The following is a 16,595-nucleotide window of genomic DNA, read 5'->3' on the forward strand; positions in this document are numbered from 1 at the left end:
TTATGTTGTATGACTGAGATCTAGGAAAACTGAAGTTTAAAGGGATGCTGTCAACTTGAAACTCACTCAATTTCAAAAAATTGAGTAGTTTCAGGTGCTATAAATGCTCCCTTACTCCCCCTACCAATTTTCGCGGTGTCATAATTGCATTTACTGTTTTCTTTTTAATGAATTTTTTTTCCTCCTTCCTCCGTTGCTGGGTGACAGACATCCTTTTCCTACCCCAGGTACGATACATAATGCTGTCAAATGGAGAGAATTCCCCTTCTTCCACAAAAAATCTTTTCCTGGTTAGAGTGGCTGTCAGCGTTGCGTAAATCAAACAGCAAGGTTTAGTTGAATATGCTCGTTTCAGATAACGTGTTCTGGCAGTCCCAGCATAAAAACCAGGTTCTTACATTTTTGCATGCATTCAAGTTCACAAAAAAGTATTATCAATAATCAGGACTTTTAACAGCTATAAGCACCAGGTTCTTGGTTTTTTTTTTTTTTCGGTTAAAAGTAATTTTTACTTTGCCAAGTTCCATCGATTACTTTGCGTTCCAAAATGAAGAAAATGCTGTTCCTTGAAGCATTATATGAACTTTAAACATGAACGATACTGAGCATCAATTACATGGTAAGTCATGCTGGCTTTTGTACATGAGGCAAGAATACCTTTTTTTCTTTAAATCACATACTATTCTCATCTGCTTTTTCTGCTCACTAAAGTAAACTTCTGGTATTAATTATATTAACTGTAGTACAGTACTCAAGAGACATCTATTAGCCACAGAATCCCTCATATTCTATACGTGGACACAAACTATGGAGAAAGTGTCAGTTACAGCCCATCTGATTATTGTATATAACACTAGGTAATACAATAAAACCCAGCATTTTTAGTTCAAGTATTACCTTATGGACAAGTACTTGCTCTCAAATAAGAGAGGTGCAAACATTAAAGAGGGGTTGGGCTACTTCATCAGACGAGTACAAAGTATTGTCCTTCACCAATGGAGGGATTATTGGGATTATCACCATTTTACACAAAGGTTGAGGTAAGGCATACGAGCGCTCTGGGACTCAGCAGCCCTCTAAAAGAGGGGATAAGGCATAGAATAAGCACGCAAGAAACATGAAATTTATACATCTCATCCAACTGGAAGTTTACAGCAGGTAGAAGTGACCAGCAGAAGGTAGCAAACCAAATACAGGAAGACTGAGCAAGACTGAGAGGCTGGGGAGGATGCTGAGATGTATAGATGCATTCACCTTAGGGACTAAGCAATGAGGATGCTGACACTGGAAACCTGATAGAGAAAGGCACTGAACTGAGCTCTTGCTAAGTGGGAAGAAGATTAAGAATTTAATTATGGCAAAGATTCCCTATACTATTACCACTGACTGCTCTTGTATCCAAGTTGAAGTTTGCTTTAGCCTGCCAGGGTAAAATAAAAGAATTCTCACTCATCTACACAGAAATGGGGAACATGATTCTAGTTTCCAGACCATTCTTCCAAAAGGCCTAAATATGCCAGCAACATCTTCTATTTCCCACACAGCCTTTAGGAGAAGTCATATTTTTTACCATTCAGCTCAAATTCTTTTGCTGAATTTGAATAGATTTGTTTATACCCTCTTACTAGCATGTTCTTAAATGCAGCCTGAACCTCCTGGCATGGAAAAATGGAAAATCTCGTTGCCTCCTGAAGCTTTCCTGCACGTCTCATTATGTTTTAGCTGAAAAAGAGGGCACAGCTGGCTACTAGATTAAATTCTAGAGCACAACCTCGAAACTGTCTCCAGCTTTGCTACTGTCTTTGTAAGGTTAGAGAAGATGTTTCTCCATGCTTCAGTTTCCACATGTGTCAAACACAGATTTTCCTGAGGTCTGTTGTAGAGTTTGATGTTCATGGAACTGCATTGAGTTTTCCTCCTATATTTGGAGCTTTCTGCCAGGCAGTTACCAGACATAAGTAAAGTCACTACGTTCACAGACACCTGCTGCTGAGGCAAGTAGATGCTTTTCAGTTCTCCTAAGACTTTGAGGACAGGACCTCTCACCTGAAAGCATGTTTCTAATGTTGCATGTATTTAGGAGGAGAACAAATTGAAGGAGCATATAGCTACTGCCCCAGTGCTCGCTCTTGGACAACTAACCTATGCTGGACGAAGACTGGCCTACATCACCTGCTGCTCAAACTGAAGCACATCTTGATCCTGCAGCGATGGAAAGCTGACACTGGGACTGCAGGCATCTACTGGAAACTTTCAGGTATTTTAATATAGTCCCACTTTCCCGGAAGCCGCCCTAATTGTACATGACAGGAGGACCAATGTGAACGGGCACCCAAGGATAACTAGTTTGTTACAGCTTACACGGCTTTACCAAGCCCCTCTGTTCATATGCTACGTTCTGCTGTTCGTTTCCCTTAATAAGACATTAAGGAACAGATACAAGCCCTTCACTGGCTTGGGAGGAGGGTGGCACAGAGAAATAAAGAGAAACTTCAGAGTTAAGTAATCGCTGTGTCCTTCTCATTCTTCAAGGGTATCACAATCCATCAGACAGATCCTTGTCATGCTGATCTTTCTTAGAAAATATCCTTCCTTGAAAATGCCCTGCTTACCATTTTAACATTTTCAAAGTTTTTCTCTCTTTTGTGTTATTTTTGATGCAGCTGATCTGCTGAAGGAAAAGAAACCCAGAAGAGCAGTGGTGATGAGCTTGCTGCTGCACCCAGAGTAAGGCTTTATGGTGGAGAAGCTGGAGGGGAGAAGAGGAAGACAGGGTGGGTGGAAAGAACTTAGCTACAATTCTTCAATTCTTTCATATCTAAAGAGGACAGCAATCTCTGTTCTATCAGACCGCATGGTTCATGCTTTAAATGGTACTTGCTGCTAGCTTGCTTTCCTTGTCTCTGTCTCTCTCCCTTTGAAGCAGACTGGACAGCTTCCTCAAGCTGGCGTTATCACTCCCTCTAACCACTCTTGGCAGGCAATCTAATTCCCCCTGAAAAGGTCACCGCCATTTTAACTGCCTTTCAATCACATTAAGCACGCTGCCGCTCGTGCTCAGAGCACTGTGCCTGCAGCTCTCCTGACTGAGGTGCGATCGATAAACTGACATCCCGTCACCCCACCCGATCTCCCCTTCCACCCTAGCTGCCTCTTGCTCCCTTCCCCTCTCCTGGACAAGCTGCCTTCCTGGAATGGACGGCAAGAGACAAAGTGACAAAAACCCCTCTCCTCAAATCCGAAGCAGCAGAAGGGAGCTGCTAACCTGGCATTTACTAATCTTTGTCCCATCTGCTAAGAAACAGAAGGGTGCAAGCATCCCCCCTCACCTTGCCTAGACCTACAGAAGCAGCAACTTCACAGGAGAGTTTGCTTAGGCAGCACTCCAGACACCTTTGAAGCTGTGTTACAAAGAACAAGCCTCCCTCAATGCAATCATTACCGTTATCTCTCCCCCCATGCTGCTTTTTTTTTGCAGTTACGAGTTATGTGTTCCACTCATCGATCCCTGTGTAAGACACTGTTTTAAGTCCTCTTGCCTTCTGACTGTGCTAAGCCGTTTAAGAGATGACAGCGGCTTCTATCAGTGCGAAGCTGATGTGATTCTTTTCAGATAAAGCACTTTTTTTTTTCCACTCCCCCCCTTCCTTTCCCTTCTTTCAAGTAAGAGACATACACACAAAAAGAGACACTGAATCTTTCAAAGAAAAAAAACCCTTTTGAACTTCCCTCAGGAATTCTTTAAAGGGATAACCTTACAGTGTAAACACTGAGGGCAACGTGCATCCACTCTGGAGAGGAAAAGAAGAATTGCTACAAATATGCTGAGCATTAGAAAAAAACATCAGAGAGGGAGCCACTTGATGCTTCCACTTGCGAAGCGTTGTTGGCTTCCTAAACACAGAAACTCATTAGACAAAGATGGCATGAAATAATCCTCTGCAACAAAGAGCTTCGGAGAAGGATGATTCAGAGGCATGGGGATAGATGGTTACTTGATGTTCAGGTATTTCAAGAGAAATTTTAGTCTTGTGACACTGTACTGAGATAAGGAAATATTTGACTATTTTATCTCTATAGCTTTTCACATTGAAGCACGAGCTTGATTTAAACAGCGCTTGGTATCTCATGCACCTATCCCAAAGAGAAGCAAGAACTCTCCTGCTACAAACCCCTACTTCAAGCAGGACCTCTGCTGGAACAAAGAGGCTCCAAATCCTACACAACTGCCAAAAACCTTCATTTACACCCCGTATTCTTCCAGTTTTGGGTAAGCAAATTAAGTGATAGCAAATGATGCTTTAAGAAGCCAGAAGGAGAGATAGAAGTACCAAGTATTTCCCTAACTGCATGACTTCAGCAAACCCAACAGCTTAAGAGAGAACATCCTGATCCCTGCACTTCTCCGTTACATCATATTCTTACTTGCTGCCATCTCCTGTTCTTTCCACCTGCTGCCTCAAGTATGCCAAATCATGGCAGGCAAGAAGGTGTGCTTTGGCTCTGCTGTGCTAGACCTGACTGTTTTCAAGAAGAAAATCCTTACCCCACCTGAGAATCTGGCAGGATCTTTCATATAATAGATAAACAGAGTTTTCTTCACCTTGAGAGTGATATGAACTTTGTCCTTCAACCAAAATGATAAAGAGAAGCAACCAGGACCCGTGTTAAGTTTGAGTCACTTCTGTAATGCTGCCCAATGGTCTGAGCAACTCACGCAGTATGTGCTGGCCACAGTGCCCTGCTCCCCCTTTGCCAAGCTGTGACATCTCCTTAAAGCAACACACCATTAAAACTAAAATTAATGAGACAGACATCTATTTTTCCCTCTGGTTTTATATATTTCCCCATGTCATCTCTTTAGACACTGGTGACATCCATGTAGTCTGGCACTGTAAAAGGCCTTAGATTTCCACATCACTGCTACTTCTCAGCAAAGGGAACAGAGCCAAACACAAAGCCTCAGGTGACGGGGGTTAACGAAGGCCTTGCCAACTCCAGATAAAGTTTTCCAATGCTTAAAACTACTTCTCCTGAACATTGTGCTGTGCTTCAGGGCTGTAAGTTAAGAATTCTGTCCCTAAACTAAGGCAAGAGCCAACACCGGCAGAGAAAGTAAAAAGATGGTCACCTTAAGCTTACCTGAGAGGCACAAAACAGGCCTGACTGAGGGAGACCCCTGACTGTCAGGAGCCAGAGACAATACACAACCAAAAAAGAAGCATTAAAAAAAGAGTAACTTGCTTAAAAAGAAATACAATCAGTCAACTATGGGACATCATTCCAGTTGTGCTTTGGTTTCCCAAATTTTACAGAAACTTCTTGGCACAGAGTAGATAATAACTGCAGGGTACCTATCTGGTCATTCCAAAATACTAGGTAGAAAGTTGGTGGCAAAAATTTCTCCTGTTTAGGGAAGAGGACACCTCTCTAGAGGAGTATGGCAGCTGTTGAATCTAGCTGCCAGCAGAGGTGTGCTCCAGAGGAGGAAGGGCAGGGAGAAATGCACCAGGGACCTGCCAACTGCTCCACTGGAGTAATTTCTTCAGCAGCGGCTCTGCCACCAAAAGCTGCAGAGAGGATGTTCCTCACTACAAATGCTATAGGGAGGTTCCTCTGCTTGTGAGCTGATCTACAGACACCTTTCAGAGAGCATCGCAAAGGGAAGGAGTCTAACCTAAAAGCCTTCCCACTGAGGAAATTACGGAGGGTTTTAGAACTGCATCTCCTCCTAGTCATCCAGTCCTTTGCTGATCTGTTCATGGAAGTAAACACTCCTGAAGGTGTCATGAAGGTCTCAAAAAGGAGAGACAGACCCCATACTTCCATCAGGCTATTTCCAACTATGAAACCTGTCCAAGTGTGTGCAGCCATCTAGCAGAGGTTACAGCCCTGACCGATGCTAGAATCTAACTTCTGGTGGAAGAAAGCAGTTGTTCTATATAACGCAAATGCATCTGAGAATTTCTTAAAATAAGAAAGAAAATGCAACAAGGAGCAAGTACTTTGCATTTACACAGCCTAATCACATCAGTTACACACGTTTTGTCCACCTGAGCCTCATTGGCAAGAGTCTCCACGTGACTGAAGCAATATGAAAGCTTCAGATCATGCTTCAGTGAATTAGCTCAAAAACAACCAGCAATGTTAAGCAGCTGAAGACAGCACAATGTCCAAGCCAAAGGAAGTGGAAGATTGTGCTCTCCTCAAACTCATGTGTTCAGTGGGGGTGAAAGAAGAAACTATGTAGATGCATTAAAGGGCAGAAATGAACTGAGTAGCTTTTTCTAATCCTGACTAGCAGTGACAACAATAGGGGCACGCAGACATGCTTCCTTGCCGTGGATTGTAGTGACTGTGCTACATAAACATAGTCTAAGGACCTGCATGGTCTCACCAGAGACCTCTACCTAGAACTGTGTACAGATGCAAAATCTCCATGAGGGCACCAAAATGCTGAGTTAAGGCTACAAGACACAGGAAGAGACAAGCGTGAGCTTCACTGGGTAGCCTTTAAAACCCAGAAAAGCTGCTTCGTCCCCTCTGTGCTCCTGATCATCTGCTCTTCTACAACACAGCTACAATTTAATTTCAGAGGAAGGTAAGCGCAGATCAGGAGTGCCAGGTTGTTGCTGAGCACACATCTGGCTTCAAAGTCCAAACCCCTTACGTAGTAGCCTTTCCCCTTGAGATATTTTAAATTAAAACCCAAGCTGATATAGGAAGAGATCACATCCCATCCTCTTTATGGAACGGAGGGAGCCAGCATTCCTCCTCTCATTAGGCATGCGCTACATGGATTGCTTGTGAGACTCTCCTTAGTGCCAGAGGTTCATGCCAATGAACAGTTTAGTAAATCCTTCTCCTTGAGGCCAAAGGGCTGAGTGTAAGAAAGGGGCCAGGTTTCTAGCTAAAATTACATTCACCAATAAAGCTCACAAGAGGTCAAATTTTGCCATAATTCACTCTCTTCTCAGTAACTGATTTCTCCGTCACTGGGGAAGGAGCGAAAGAAGGAGGAAAAATAAAACGTGTTTGTCTGGGAGCCCTAAGGGCTTCCAGTGCTGGAGGTGCAGAGCAGGTTCCTGGATTCTCATTTATCAGCCTTAAAAGGGATGGAGTGATAAATGCACAACTGGCCCTTTAATATTTTATGCAGGTGCTAAAGCGACTTAGCTGTCACCTTCAATACATCACCAAAGGCTGATACACCAGCTTTCGTCACTCCAGGCTGGGAATTTTTACAATTTCATTCTATTTCCCTCTCTTCACATATTTCCACGTATTTCTTACTATGTGTAACATATAAGAAGCTATTTTCCCCAAATGATCTCCCCATTCTACCCATTCCTTCTCATTCCCTCTTCAGACACATTTCTCAAGCAAGAAATAATGCCATGCTTCTGTTGAAGATTTGCACAAATTTTGACTCTCCTCAAGAGAGGCAGAAAGCTGAAATCACTTTACTTTCTGGCAAAGGCTGAAAAGCAAATCTCCAAGTATCTCCCTTTAAACATAGGCAATGGTCAACTTTCACAGCAGAATGATTTAAAAGGGTCCCCAAAACATTAGCGCACCTCGAAATCCTCCCTCCAGGAGAGTAGTAGCCCGTATCCTCTTCTGCCCACACCATTCGTACTCTTCAAAGCGGTTGCCATTCTCGTTCTCAATGTCCACAGAGTCATCTTCAGTCATGCATGAACCTTCTCTCTGCACAGGGTAAAGCAGTGGCAGAGCATTGAGATGCATGAAATAGTTCTTTGCGGTTAAAAACTCATGGTGGGATGGAGAAGAAGAGTTGGACTGTTCCCGGGACAGATAAGTATAGAGCAGACAGCAGCATCTACTTGTGTCCCCATTCCCAGTGATCTAAATCTAGTAAAAGCGTGCTGGAAGAGCTTGACAACCTTAAGACCAAAACAAGTTTTAAGGTTCATAAGTTCTACACATGGAAGTTAAAGATCTGGTTCCTACAGTGCTGAGGTGCATTTCAATATGCATTCCCCTGCCTTGCATGCACAATACCCCTGACATGTAAACCACAGATTCCTGTGGCCTCCAGCAGAAATGTTCTAGAGCATATTTTTGGGGCAAACTGATCAAAAGATAGCCCTCTTTATACCATGCATCGCTTGAGGCAACAGGAATAAATTTGTTATCATCTCTATTGTGGGCTTTTCCTAAGAAACAACCACAGAAAGCCCTATGACACAACTATCTTCTCTAGGGCTTGTTCCTCCTTCTTCCTTCCTGTCTTTGGGATGAACAGCAAGAGAACAGTTCTGCTCAAATGCACTTTCTGGAGTAAGATGGTCATACAACATTTACAAATCCAGACTGTCACAAAAGAACCCAACAAAAATTAATTCTAATCTGTCAAAGGCAGAGATCAGAGAGAACTCTTCCCGCTGTGCTATGCAGGATGCACGAAGGCCTAGAGAAGGCTCGTGAGTTTCAATAGCTCTGCCTTTACAGTCTACAGCTTGGACTTTGATAACAGCAAAAAGGTGCATGAAGTAAAAAAGTTACTAATGCAACACAGGAGAAAAACCCCAAAGAATCCATCTTCCAAGAGACAGAGAAGTAACTACAGATCTTGGGGAGACAGTTAGCATTGCCTGCAAGCTCAGCAATGTTAGTTTTTGCCCCATGTTAGGTCAACTGCAGACAAAGCTGGGAGTAGGGAGAAGGGAATGGCAGCTGGCGATCCTGCTGCGCCTCTACCTTTGCAAGGCATTGTTCCACATGCCTACTCATCTCCTCCTCGGATCCTGACAGAGGTCGGCTGCAGAGGGGACATACCTGCCCTTCGTCTTGCTTCCTCCGTTTCATTTTTCCAATCCGAGCTGCATGGAAAAACCAGGGAAAGAAAACAAACAAACAAACAAAAAAAAAAGAAAAAGAAAAAGGAAGACACGTCAGGTTTGTTCATCTCCAAATAATAAACCCTTGGCAAAAACCGTAAGATTTCATACCAGAAAATCCCATTGTGCCTCCCTATGCTGACCTCTGTAAACAGTACAGAGACTGCTCCTTAGCACTTTTCAGATTAAATCTGCAGCCTGTGGCTAAGTACAGCTTGATTTCAGAAAGGTAACTACTCATGATTTAGTAACTAGGAGAGGGAATATCTGCTGCTCATCCCCGGGTAAGTTATTTGAACGGTTAAATACTGTATCTTGGAAACCTGAAATTGTTTTCGAAGCCGAGCGATCAAGCCACTGAATCCTGTTCTGGGTTTTACCTTCTCAGGCTGAGACCCATCTTCTATCACATCTATTTGTTATAGAAGAACTTGCTCAGACCATAGAAGGATGATGTAGCACCTGAAAAGCTTTTGACAAGGTATGTAACAGTCACTTTCAGGATCAGAGAGTCTCCTTTACACCCTGAATAATTCCTTCCCAGAATATCACAAACAAGTCAGAGCAGCACCTTAGTAGGAGGCAATGTTTACGGAGAGGAAAGAACTTTGCTGTGAAAAACACAGCACCCATCCTAGATAGCTTCTGGCTCTCTGTTATTTTTATTTCACTACTTTCACGTAGAGGAAAACTGAGGGCTATACTGCCTTCTTGAGGGCATGCTCTGGGAAACAAACATGTTAGCAATCACAATGATTAGAAAAAGCAGCCAAGGTAGCCTGTTGCTAATTCAATCTCTGGTTAATTTGAGCCATCATTTAATGTGATCACAACATCTGGAACCAAATCATTTGCATTAAAAAGAACTTCTGTCCTTTATTATGATGGCTTTAGGCAGGTATTACTGAATAACTCAATCACTGGCTGTAGGAAAGTTGCTGTTTAATTAATAAGGAAGGTCAAAATTTGGAATGAGAGACAAGGAAAAGCCCAAGGAAAGTCCATGTGATAATGAAAGATGACAACACCAAAAAGCTGCGTTAGCCAGAAATCGTTACTGACATTGTGAGCTCTGCAGCATGCTCTGAAATCCTGCTGTGGGATCAACAGCTCCCTGCAGCCAATGAGTCAGAGAAAGCTGCTGGAACTCTGGGACGAGAAGGACCAGGGTACAGGAATGTTTCAGCCAACCGTTTTCTAAAGTGCATCGGTTTAGTGCATGCACATCACCAAGTGAATTATAAAGTTCCAGCTGAACACCCCAACACAGACCTGAAAGGCCTCTTTCAAAGCTTTTTAACTGGCTTCCCTGGACTCTCTGGGTGAGGATATACTTTCCCATAGTGCAGAATTAGGAGTATTCATCATCCTCCACACTCTCTGATGCTCCAAGATTAAGAAGGCTTCATATTATTCCCTGGGCATTGCTTTTCCTCACTGAATGATACTGGTTTTTGGAAAAACACCCTGCAAAATAAATCTCCACTCCTGGCATCATGGAAAGGATTCTGCAAATGTGACATTCCTAGAATAAGAGACAGCAACGTAAGACCAAATGCCCACCTGCCTCTCTGTGCACTTCAGGTACTTCTGTACTCTTAGCGAGATATTTTAATTATTTCCTTTCTAATTTGTCTACTTAAATCTGTCATTTTACCTGTACTGTCAGCTTCTACTCCAGAAGGTAAACCACTTGACTTCCAGTCAATACAGAAGCAAACATCGTGAAGTGTTACTGCTGATTTCATTGTGCCCAGATGAATTATGTCCCTCTCTTAAACAAGACAATGACCCCCAACACATCTTCTGTGTTCTCTCTCCCCACAAGAACCTGACCACACTATCCCTCTTCCCCCTTCAACATCATCCAGCCCTGTTATAGAAGTAGTCAGAGTTAAGTCACACTCTCTCTGGTCTGTACTTCAGTGCATGAGAGACTTCTGAAGATCTGGTTTAGCAAATACCTATATCCTCAAGCACGGCTCTTCTGCACAAGTTCAGGATGCTCTCTCTTCCCTTGCCTTGCTAGCTCTATAGAGCCAGCACAAAACAGAGGAGGAGGCTGGAGTCAGACATGACTTGGGTATTCTCCAGCAAATATCTATCTGACCACAGAAAAACACAGGACTAAAGCCTTCTCTATCCTGATGACAGACACATCTTTCTCTCACCTCATCCTGTTTTTAAACAGGGAGATGTTGGGAAGGAGCAGTTTAACTATTCAGGTAGAACTCCCCGCGGCCAATCAATTCAGCTAAGTCAGTCTGCCCAGCAAGTTTATTTTTAACTTTTTTACTGCCATCCTCCAGTCCACACACTGTAACAGTGACAAAAGGAAGAGAACTTGTTTTAGGTCTTGCACTGATAATGTCTTCAGACCATTTTGCCAGAACAAGCACCTGGTCTGCTGTTGAAATGTTAGTGCAGAGCTGGGAACAGAACCTCACTCTGCTCCAGCTTCACATGAGACTCAGCAGACAGCCCCTATCTTTGGTCATTTACCTCTGCTGAGAAGCAGCCTTTAAATTCCAGTGCTACAAGTGAAAAAGCCACTGGAAGAAAGAGGTGTTGAAAACAAATCCCCCTGCCATTTTCATTCTGTGGTCATTAGCAGTGGCATGTTGTGCCCACAGAGGCCCAGGGTGGCCCTGGTGACAGCAGAAACTGAAAGGGAATGCTGCAGCCTAGAGAGCACATCCTGAGCAGCGTTGTCCCTACCCGACACGACACGCTGCCCCGCTATCACTTCCAATCAGTGCAGAAGGGACAGAGCAGCCCCAAAGGCAGGGGGTGATTGTGGCACTGTCCCGAAGGGGAGCAGCTCAAAAGAACACGCAAGTGAGACCACAAAATTATTAATTAGTGTTGATAGATGCGATCATTTCTAATTAGCTCACTAATCCCTCTTCCCCCTCACTCCTGTCACAGGAGCATGGGGGTGGAAGGGAGGGAGAAACCATTCCCTCTTGAAATTCGGGAATATAAAAATGCAGCCAGTGGAGAACTGAATACAAGAAGGGGACAGAGCTCAGGGAAGTTTTCATAGAAGGCCGATCCATTCTTATCTCTGACTGAACAAGGACTCCGTAGCTATTATTCCAGCCTTCCGCCATAAGGTGAGGAGTTCACTCATTTTATTAGTATTAGTAATTATTATGAGGCCATCGGGGGGCTTCCAGCACCTCTAAGGCCTCACTTTTAACAGATGTACATTACCCTACACACTGCCCCTGCTGCATGGGCATGTTTTCCCTCAGGTTACACTAAACCACTGGGCACCCTGGCAGTTTCAGCCATCACAGCGTATGAATGGGGAAGCAGCACGTGGAGGTGAGCAAGAACTGGGGCCCTCTGCAAGGTCTGGAGTCTCACTTACAGTCTCTGACTTAACTTGGGAGGTGCACTGGCTAAGGGAGCTGCTCCCTCGTTTGCTAATATGGGGTCTTTTGGGAAGATGCAAGGTAGAAGCTGCTTGCACTAGAGGAGGAGCCCAACTGCACTTGATAAAACCTCTGCTGCTGAGGGTATGCTGGTCCCTGCCATCTCATGGGCGCAGTAAGAAGGAGCCAGCCCATCACTGCTGCCTTAGGGGCAGAAGAGACCAAGAATCTTTTCTCACAACAGGCTCTCCTCATCAAGGCTAAACCTTATTAACAGCTAGATATCATGTTATTCCCTAGCCCAGCAAAACTTCCTGAGAGAAAAGCTAATGGATTTTATTTTTTCACTGGTACTCCTCTCCCCAAACAAATATTCACCTTCAGGACACAGCGCTAATTACCTTATAAGTGCTCTTACATAGCATCTAGCAGTGGACACTGCACAAACCTCTATCGCAGCATCAAAGGAGAGATGATTAAGTTACTAGCAATATCTCCTATGATTCCCTCCACCAGTTTGAGTGGTCCCCTGAGTCTCATGCAGACATCATTAGCAGCTCCTGCAATGGCAGGCCAATCAAATTAAGTGGAAACATTTTTGTCTCCTTTCCAGTGAAAATCATCCAGCTTTATTCCTCCCCCATCCATCAGCCACAAAAGCACTTGACATGCTGGTGGTGGTTCCACAACAAACTGCACCGTGACCACCTCCACAGAGGCCTGCTTATGGTCACCATCAGCACAAGAATCAGCCTCCCAGGCAGGTACAAAAAGCTTTTAAAAGACATATTTTACAACTCTGAGTATGCCAACTTTGCAATTACCCCTAAATTTGAATCAAAGATACTCGAGCACAGGAGTAAGCAACTGCTCTCTGCCAATCTATTAGAGGAGTCTTGAGGAGTGGTTACACCTATTTTTGTTAGATCTATCACAGAAAGCTTCTGTGGATGATCAACTCATCCAAGAGCACCTGATGCAAGGGAACAAAGGCAGCAACAGCAGAGCACAAAAAGCCATCTCAAGAACAAGTTAAATCAAGAAAACAGATGGTGAAGAATTAATCTCTTTCAGACCTTATGTACAATTTGCTGCTTATCTGACTGAGAGAGAACATTAAGGGCCGAATTCACAGAAGAGTCTCAGTGGGGCGTTCACATCTGCACGGCCAAACTTCCACACAGATGATTCTCAGCAACCTTCAATCCGACGCTATTTTTCGAGGCTGCCGCATACTTAACCTACTGAATCCATGTTCTGATACACGAACCCATAACTCTGTACCTCTAATTTAGAATGACTATCTCACTTGCTCTGCACTGCTAAATTCCATAAGCATCAATTTACAGGGTGGCTTAAAGTTTCCAGTTTGGCAATACTGGAAATAAAGCAAATGAAAGAAATGCCTTCTTTATCATATGGGTTCATCAGGAATCAGCACCTCATACTCCTGGGTTCATAAGGACACAACCTCTGCAAAGTGAGTTTAGCACAGGTGAGAGGTGCAGGATTAACTCACTGAGGCTGACAGGAAGTTCAGACACAAACCCTCCACCAAGACTCTAACAGACAGAACATTAATCTCCCGCTGCAGGGCCTGTGCATGCATTCAGCTTACCTAGAGTTCAATTTAAGTCAAAGGTTTGACTTACGGGATTAAAATTCTGGACTGCCAGGTACCCATGAACCATGTAACTATCAGGACCTAATCATGTTGCAGCCAGGCCAACCACAGCTCACAGAAGACATCTCCCTCTCTACCTTCTCTTCCCTTAGCTCTTGTTATGCTTTCCGAAGTGACCACAACAGGATGGAACACATCAAACCCATCAAGGACATCTGACAGGACTCAGGTGTAAAAAGTCAGGACAGCTGAGATTTGAGTCAAGGACTAAGTGGGAGAGGAACAAACACCATGAGTCCCTTTTTATGGGAGGAGTTTCCAGGAGTTTTTATGGGAGGAACCCAGCTAGTCAGAAGCTTGACAGAGATACAACAATACTGAGGAGTATGCTTAAAATACAACAAAATAAAGGAAATAGATTTTTTTCCTTTACAGATAGACTGCATTTTCTATATTCTAAGTTTCTTCAGTGTATCCGAAAGAATATGAACAAAAAGCCAGATACCTTTGAACAAGTCCTATGTAACTAACAGGGATAAGGAAACCATTCTCGCAGAGCAAGCTATAAAATTGCATAACTGATTAGATGCTCATTAAAACATAAGAATATTTTTTTTCCCCCCAAGCACTCGAGTGTTCTCCATCTGGACCAAAACCGATTAAATAATTGTTTAACAGTAACATGGCAAAGCTTACAAATACCACAAAGTTATTTCAGTGTAAACAAATGTGGAGGAGGAAACACAAAAGCAGGGTAAGTTCAGGGGTCACAAATATAATGTCACATGCATAGAAAGGAGCAGTATAACCTACCCAACCGCCCGGCTGGATACTGATCCAACAGCACAGAACTGAACCAGACATCACTGCAATATATTCTGGGAACAGCACTAAACAGGGTCATAGAAAGCTAAGGTTGGGAGGAGCCAGTTCTGATCTAGTCTGACTTTCTATGTGACCAAAGCCAAAGCACTTCAGCTAGTATTTCTACATCCAGCTCCCCAGTGTCTGGACCTAGTACTGTGAGGGTGTACAGCAGAGCAGTCAGGAAACACCGCTGTTGTAAGGGCATTATATAAACTAACCAAATGCCCTCACCTGGAACACAAGTGTTCTGCTCACTGTACCCCAAAAGGTTCAACAAAAAATGCAAATCTAGCAGCCTCCCTTTAGATAATGGGCCCAACAAAATATTGAGGAACAGGGCCCAAGAGGACTTCCTAGATTGCAGCCTACACAGACTGTGCTGCAGCCCTACTCTGTGCTAAAGTCAAAAGCATAAAGCACTACTGAGCCAGTTCACCAGAGCACACTGTCACCGAGAGCTTTCATTCATACTGAAGGACTCCACAACACCAAGGACCTCACAAGCCCGACTCAGACTTTTTTTTTTTAATTACAATAAGGTAACTGCACATTGTTGGCCTGAAAAAAGGGGGGAGGTGGGAGCTCAGCCCCAGCTATCCAAAAAAGATAAAGAAACAGTTTGACATCACTGACTCCAGAGACCTCTGTCACACAAAACAAGTCACTGCAGAGCAATACTCGGTGTGTTTCAGCCCTCTGAAGTCTCTGTGTCAGGAAAAGGGTCTACCTGCTAACAGAGGCAGCTCACTGCACTCATCTCGGAGTGCAGATGTGAGCACACCTGCCAGCAGCTACCTGTAACCAAGGCGAGGCAACTCATCCCTTTATTGTATGACTTAACAGACTTTCAAGAGTTCACAGACTTTTGACCCTCGGGGCTCATATGTAAAAATCTCTGAGCTAGCTCTGAATTCAGTTACGTGTAACTTATCAAAGACATCGGGTCAGGAACTTAATAACGCTTTTATCTGCATAAGACTATGCTAAACATGTAGTACTTCAAACTCAAGCAAACTATTTTGCTCTCAGTATGTGCTAAAGCCTTTCGCTATTTTATTAAAGTATCTCTATCTTCTTTTAAACAAACTGCATCAGCACAGTGTCACTGGTGTTATCTCAAACCATCACACCAGGAAGCGCAAAATTAACAAGCCTCTTGCTAGCCTGAGCAACCAAATTTTGAGTAAATGGTACAAATTAGAGCAACTGTAAGCAACTCAAAATGAGATGATGGAATACTTCTACTATTTTAATGGTAAGTTCTGACTCTGAACTTTAGGAAAAGAGTTTCAACTCCTTCAGCTCAAGCAAAAAAAAAAAAAGTTGTACTTTGATCTTTTTTTCCCAGTTTACAAACACAGAGACGGGACTTTCTCTCTCTGAAATAAAGTGACCTCTGATTTCTTTTTTAAATACCAAAGCATTTTTTTGCTAGAAATACTTGTTTACTTGTTGTTAAGAACACCGAGAAATAGAGGAATAAAAGTAATGCACCAGCATCTGCGGGTTTGAAAGAAAAAACAAACCAAAACATGACGTCTGCTGCACGGCCACTCGGACTGCTCGTTTAAAAGTTTACCGCACGATTCCGCCATGTGAGCTGGGAAAGCACAAAAGCACAGCCTAGCTCCCTAAAGGAAAATACGGGATGGGATTCGGGGCCTACTCCTAGACCCGCGGCGGGACCCCGGCGGTGAACGCGAGATGGGCAGGGAGGGTTTCACCCCGACACACACCGGCTGCACGGCGAGTCCCCGGCGACGCAGGTCGCGACTCTTGGTCGAGCGGGGTGTGTGTGGGGGAGGGTCACACAACTCGGAGCAACTCTGGAAAGTTTTCCGGGGAAGGGGCGGCGCGGAG

The 16,595-nt window shown here is 43.8% G+C and overlaps 1 protein-coding gene across 1 annotated transcript in view; it reads right to left on the reverse strand.

The window, feature by feature from the left end:
• Nucleotides 1–8,841, reverse strand: part of RNF220 (ring finger protein 220) — a 47,256-nt gene extending 38,415 nt beyond the window's left edge. Inside the window, exons 1-2 of the mRNA XM_010139525.1 lie at nucleotides 8,725–8,841; nucleotides 7,578–7,710 (exon numbers count right to left, since the gene is read on the reverse strand). Of these exons, the coding sequence (XP_010137827.1) occupies nucleotides 7,578–7,710; nucleotides 8,725–8,832 (241 nt within the window). The 5' untranslated portion in view covers nucleotides 8,833–8,841. The remainder of the gene's footprint in view (nucleotides 1–7,577; nucleotides 7,711–8,724) is intronic.
• Between the last annotated feature and the right edge of the window lie 7,754 nt (nucleotides 8,842–16,595).

The sequence above is a fragment of the Buceros rhinoceros genome, unplaced genomic scaffold, assembly GCF_000710305.1.
Source record: "Buceros rhinoceros silvestris isolate BGI_N320 unplaced genomic scaffold, ASM71030v1 scaffold36287, whole genome shotgun sequence".
In the NCBI taxonomy this organism is placed as follows: domain Eukaryota; kingdom Metazoa; phylum Chordata; class Aves; order Bucerotiformes; family Bucerotidae; genus Buceros; species Buceros rhinoceros.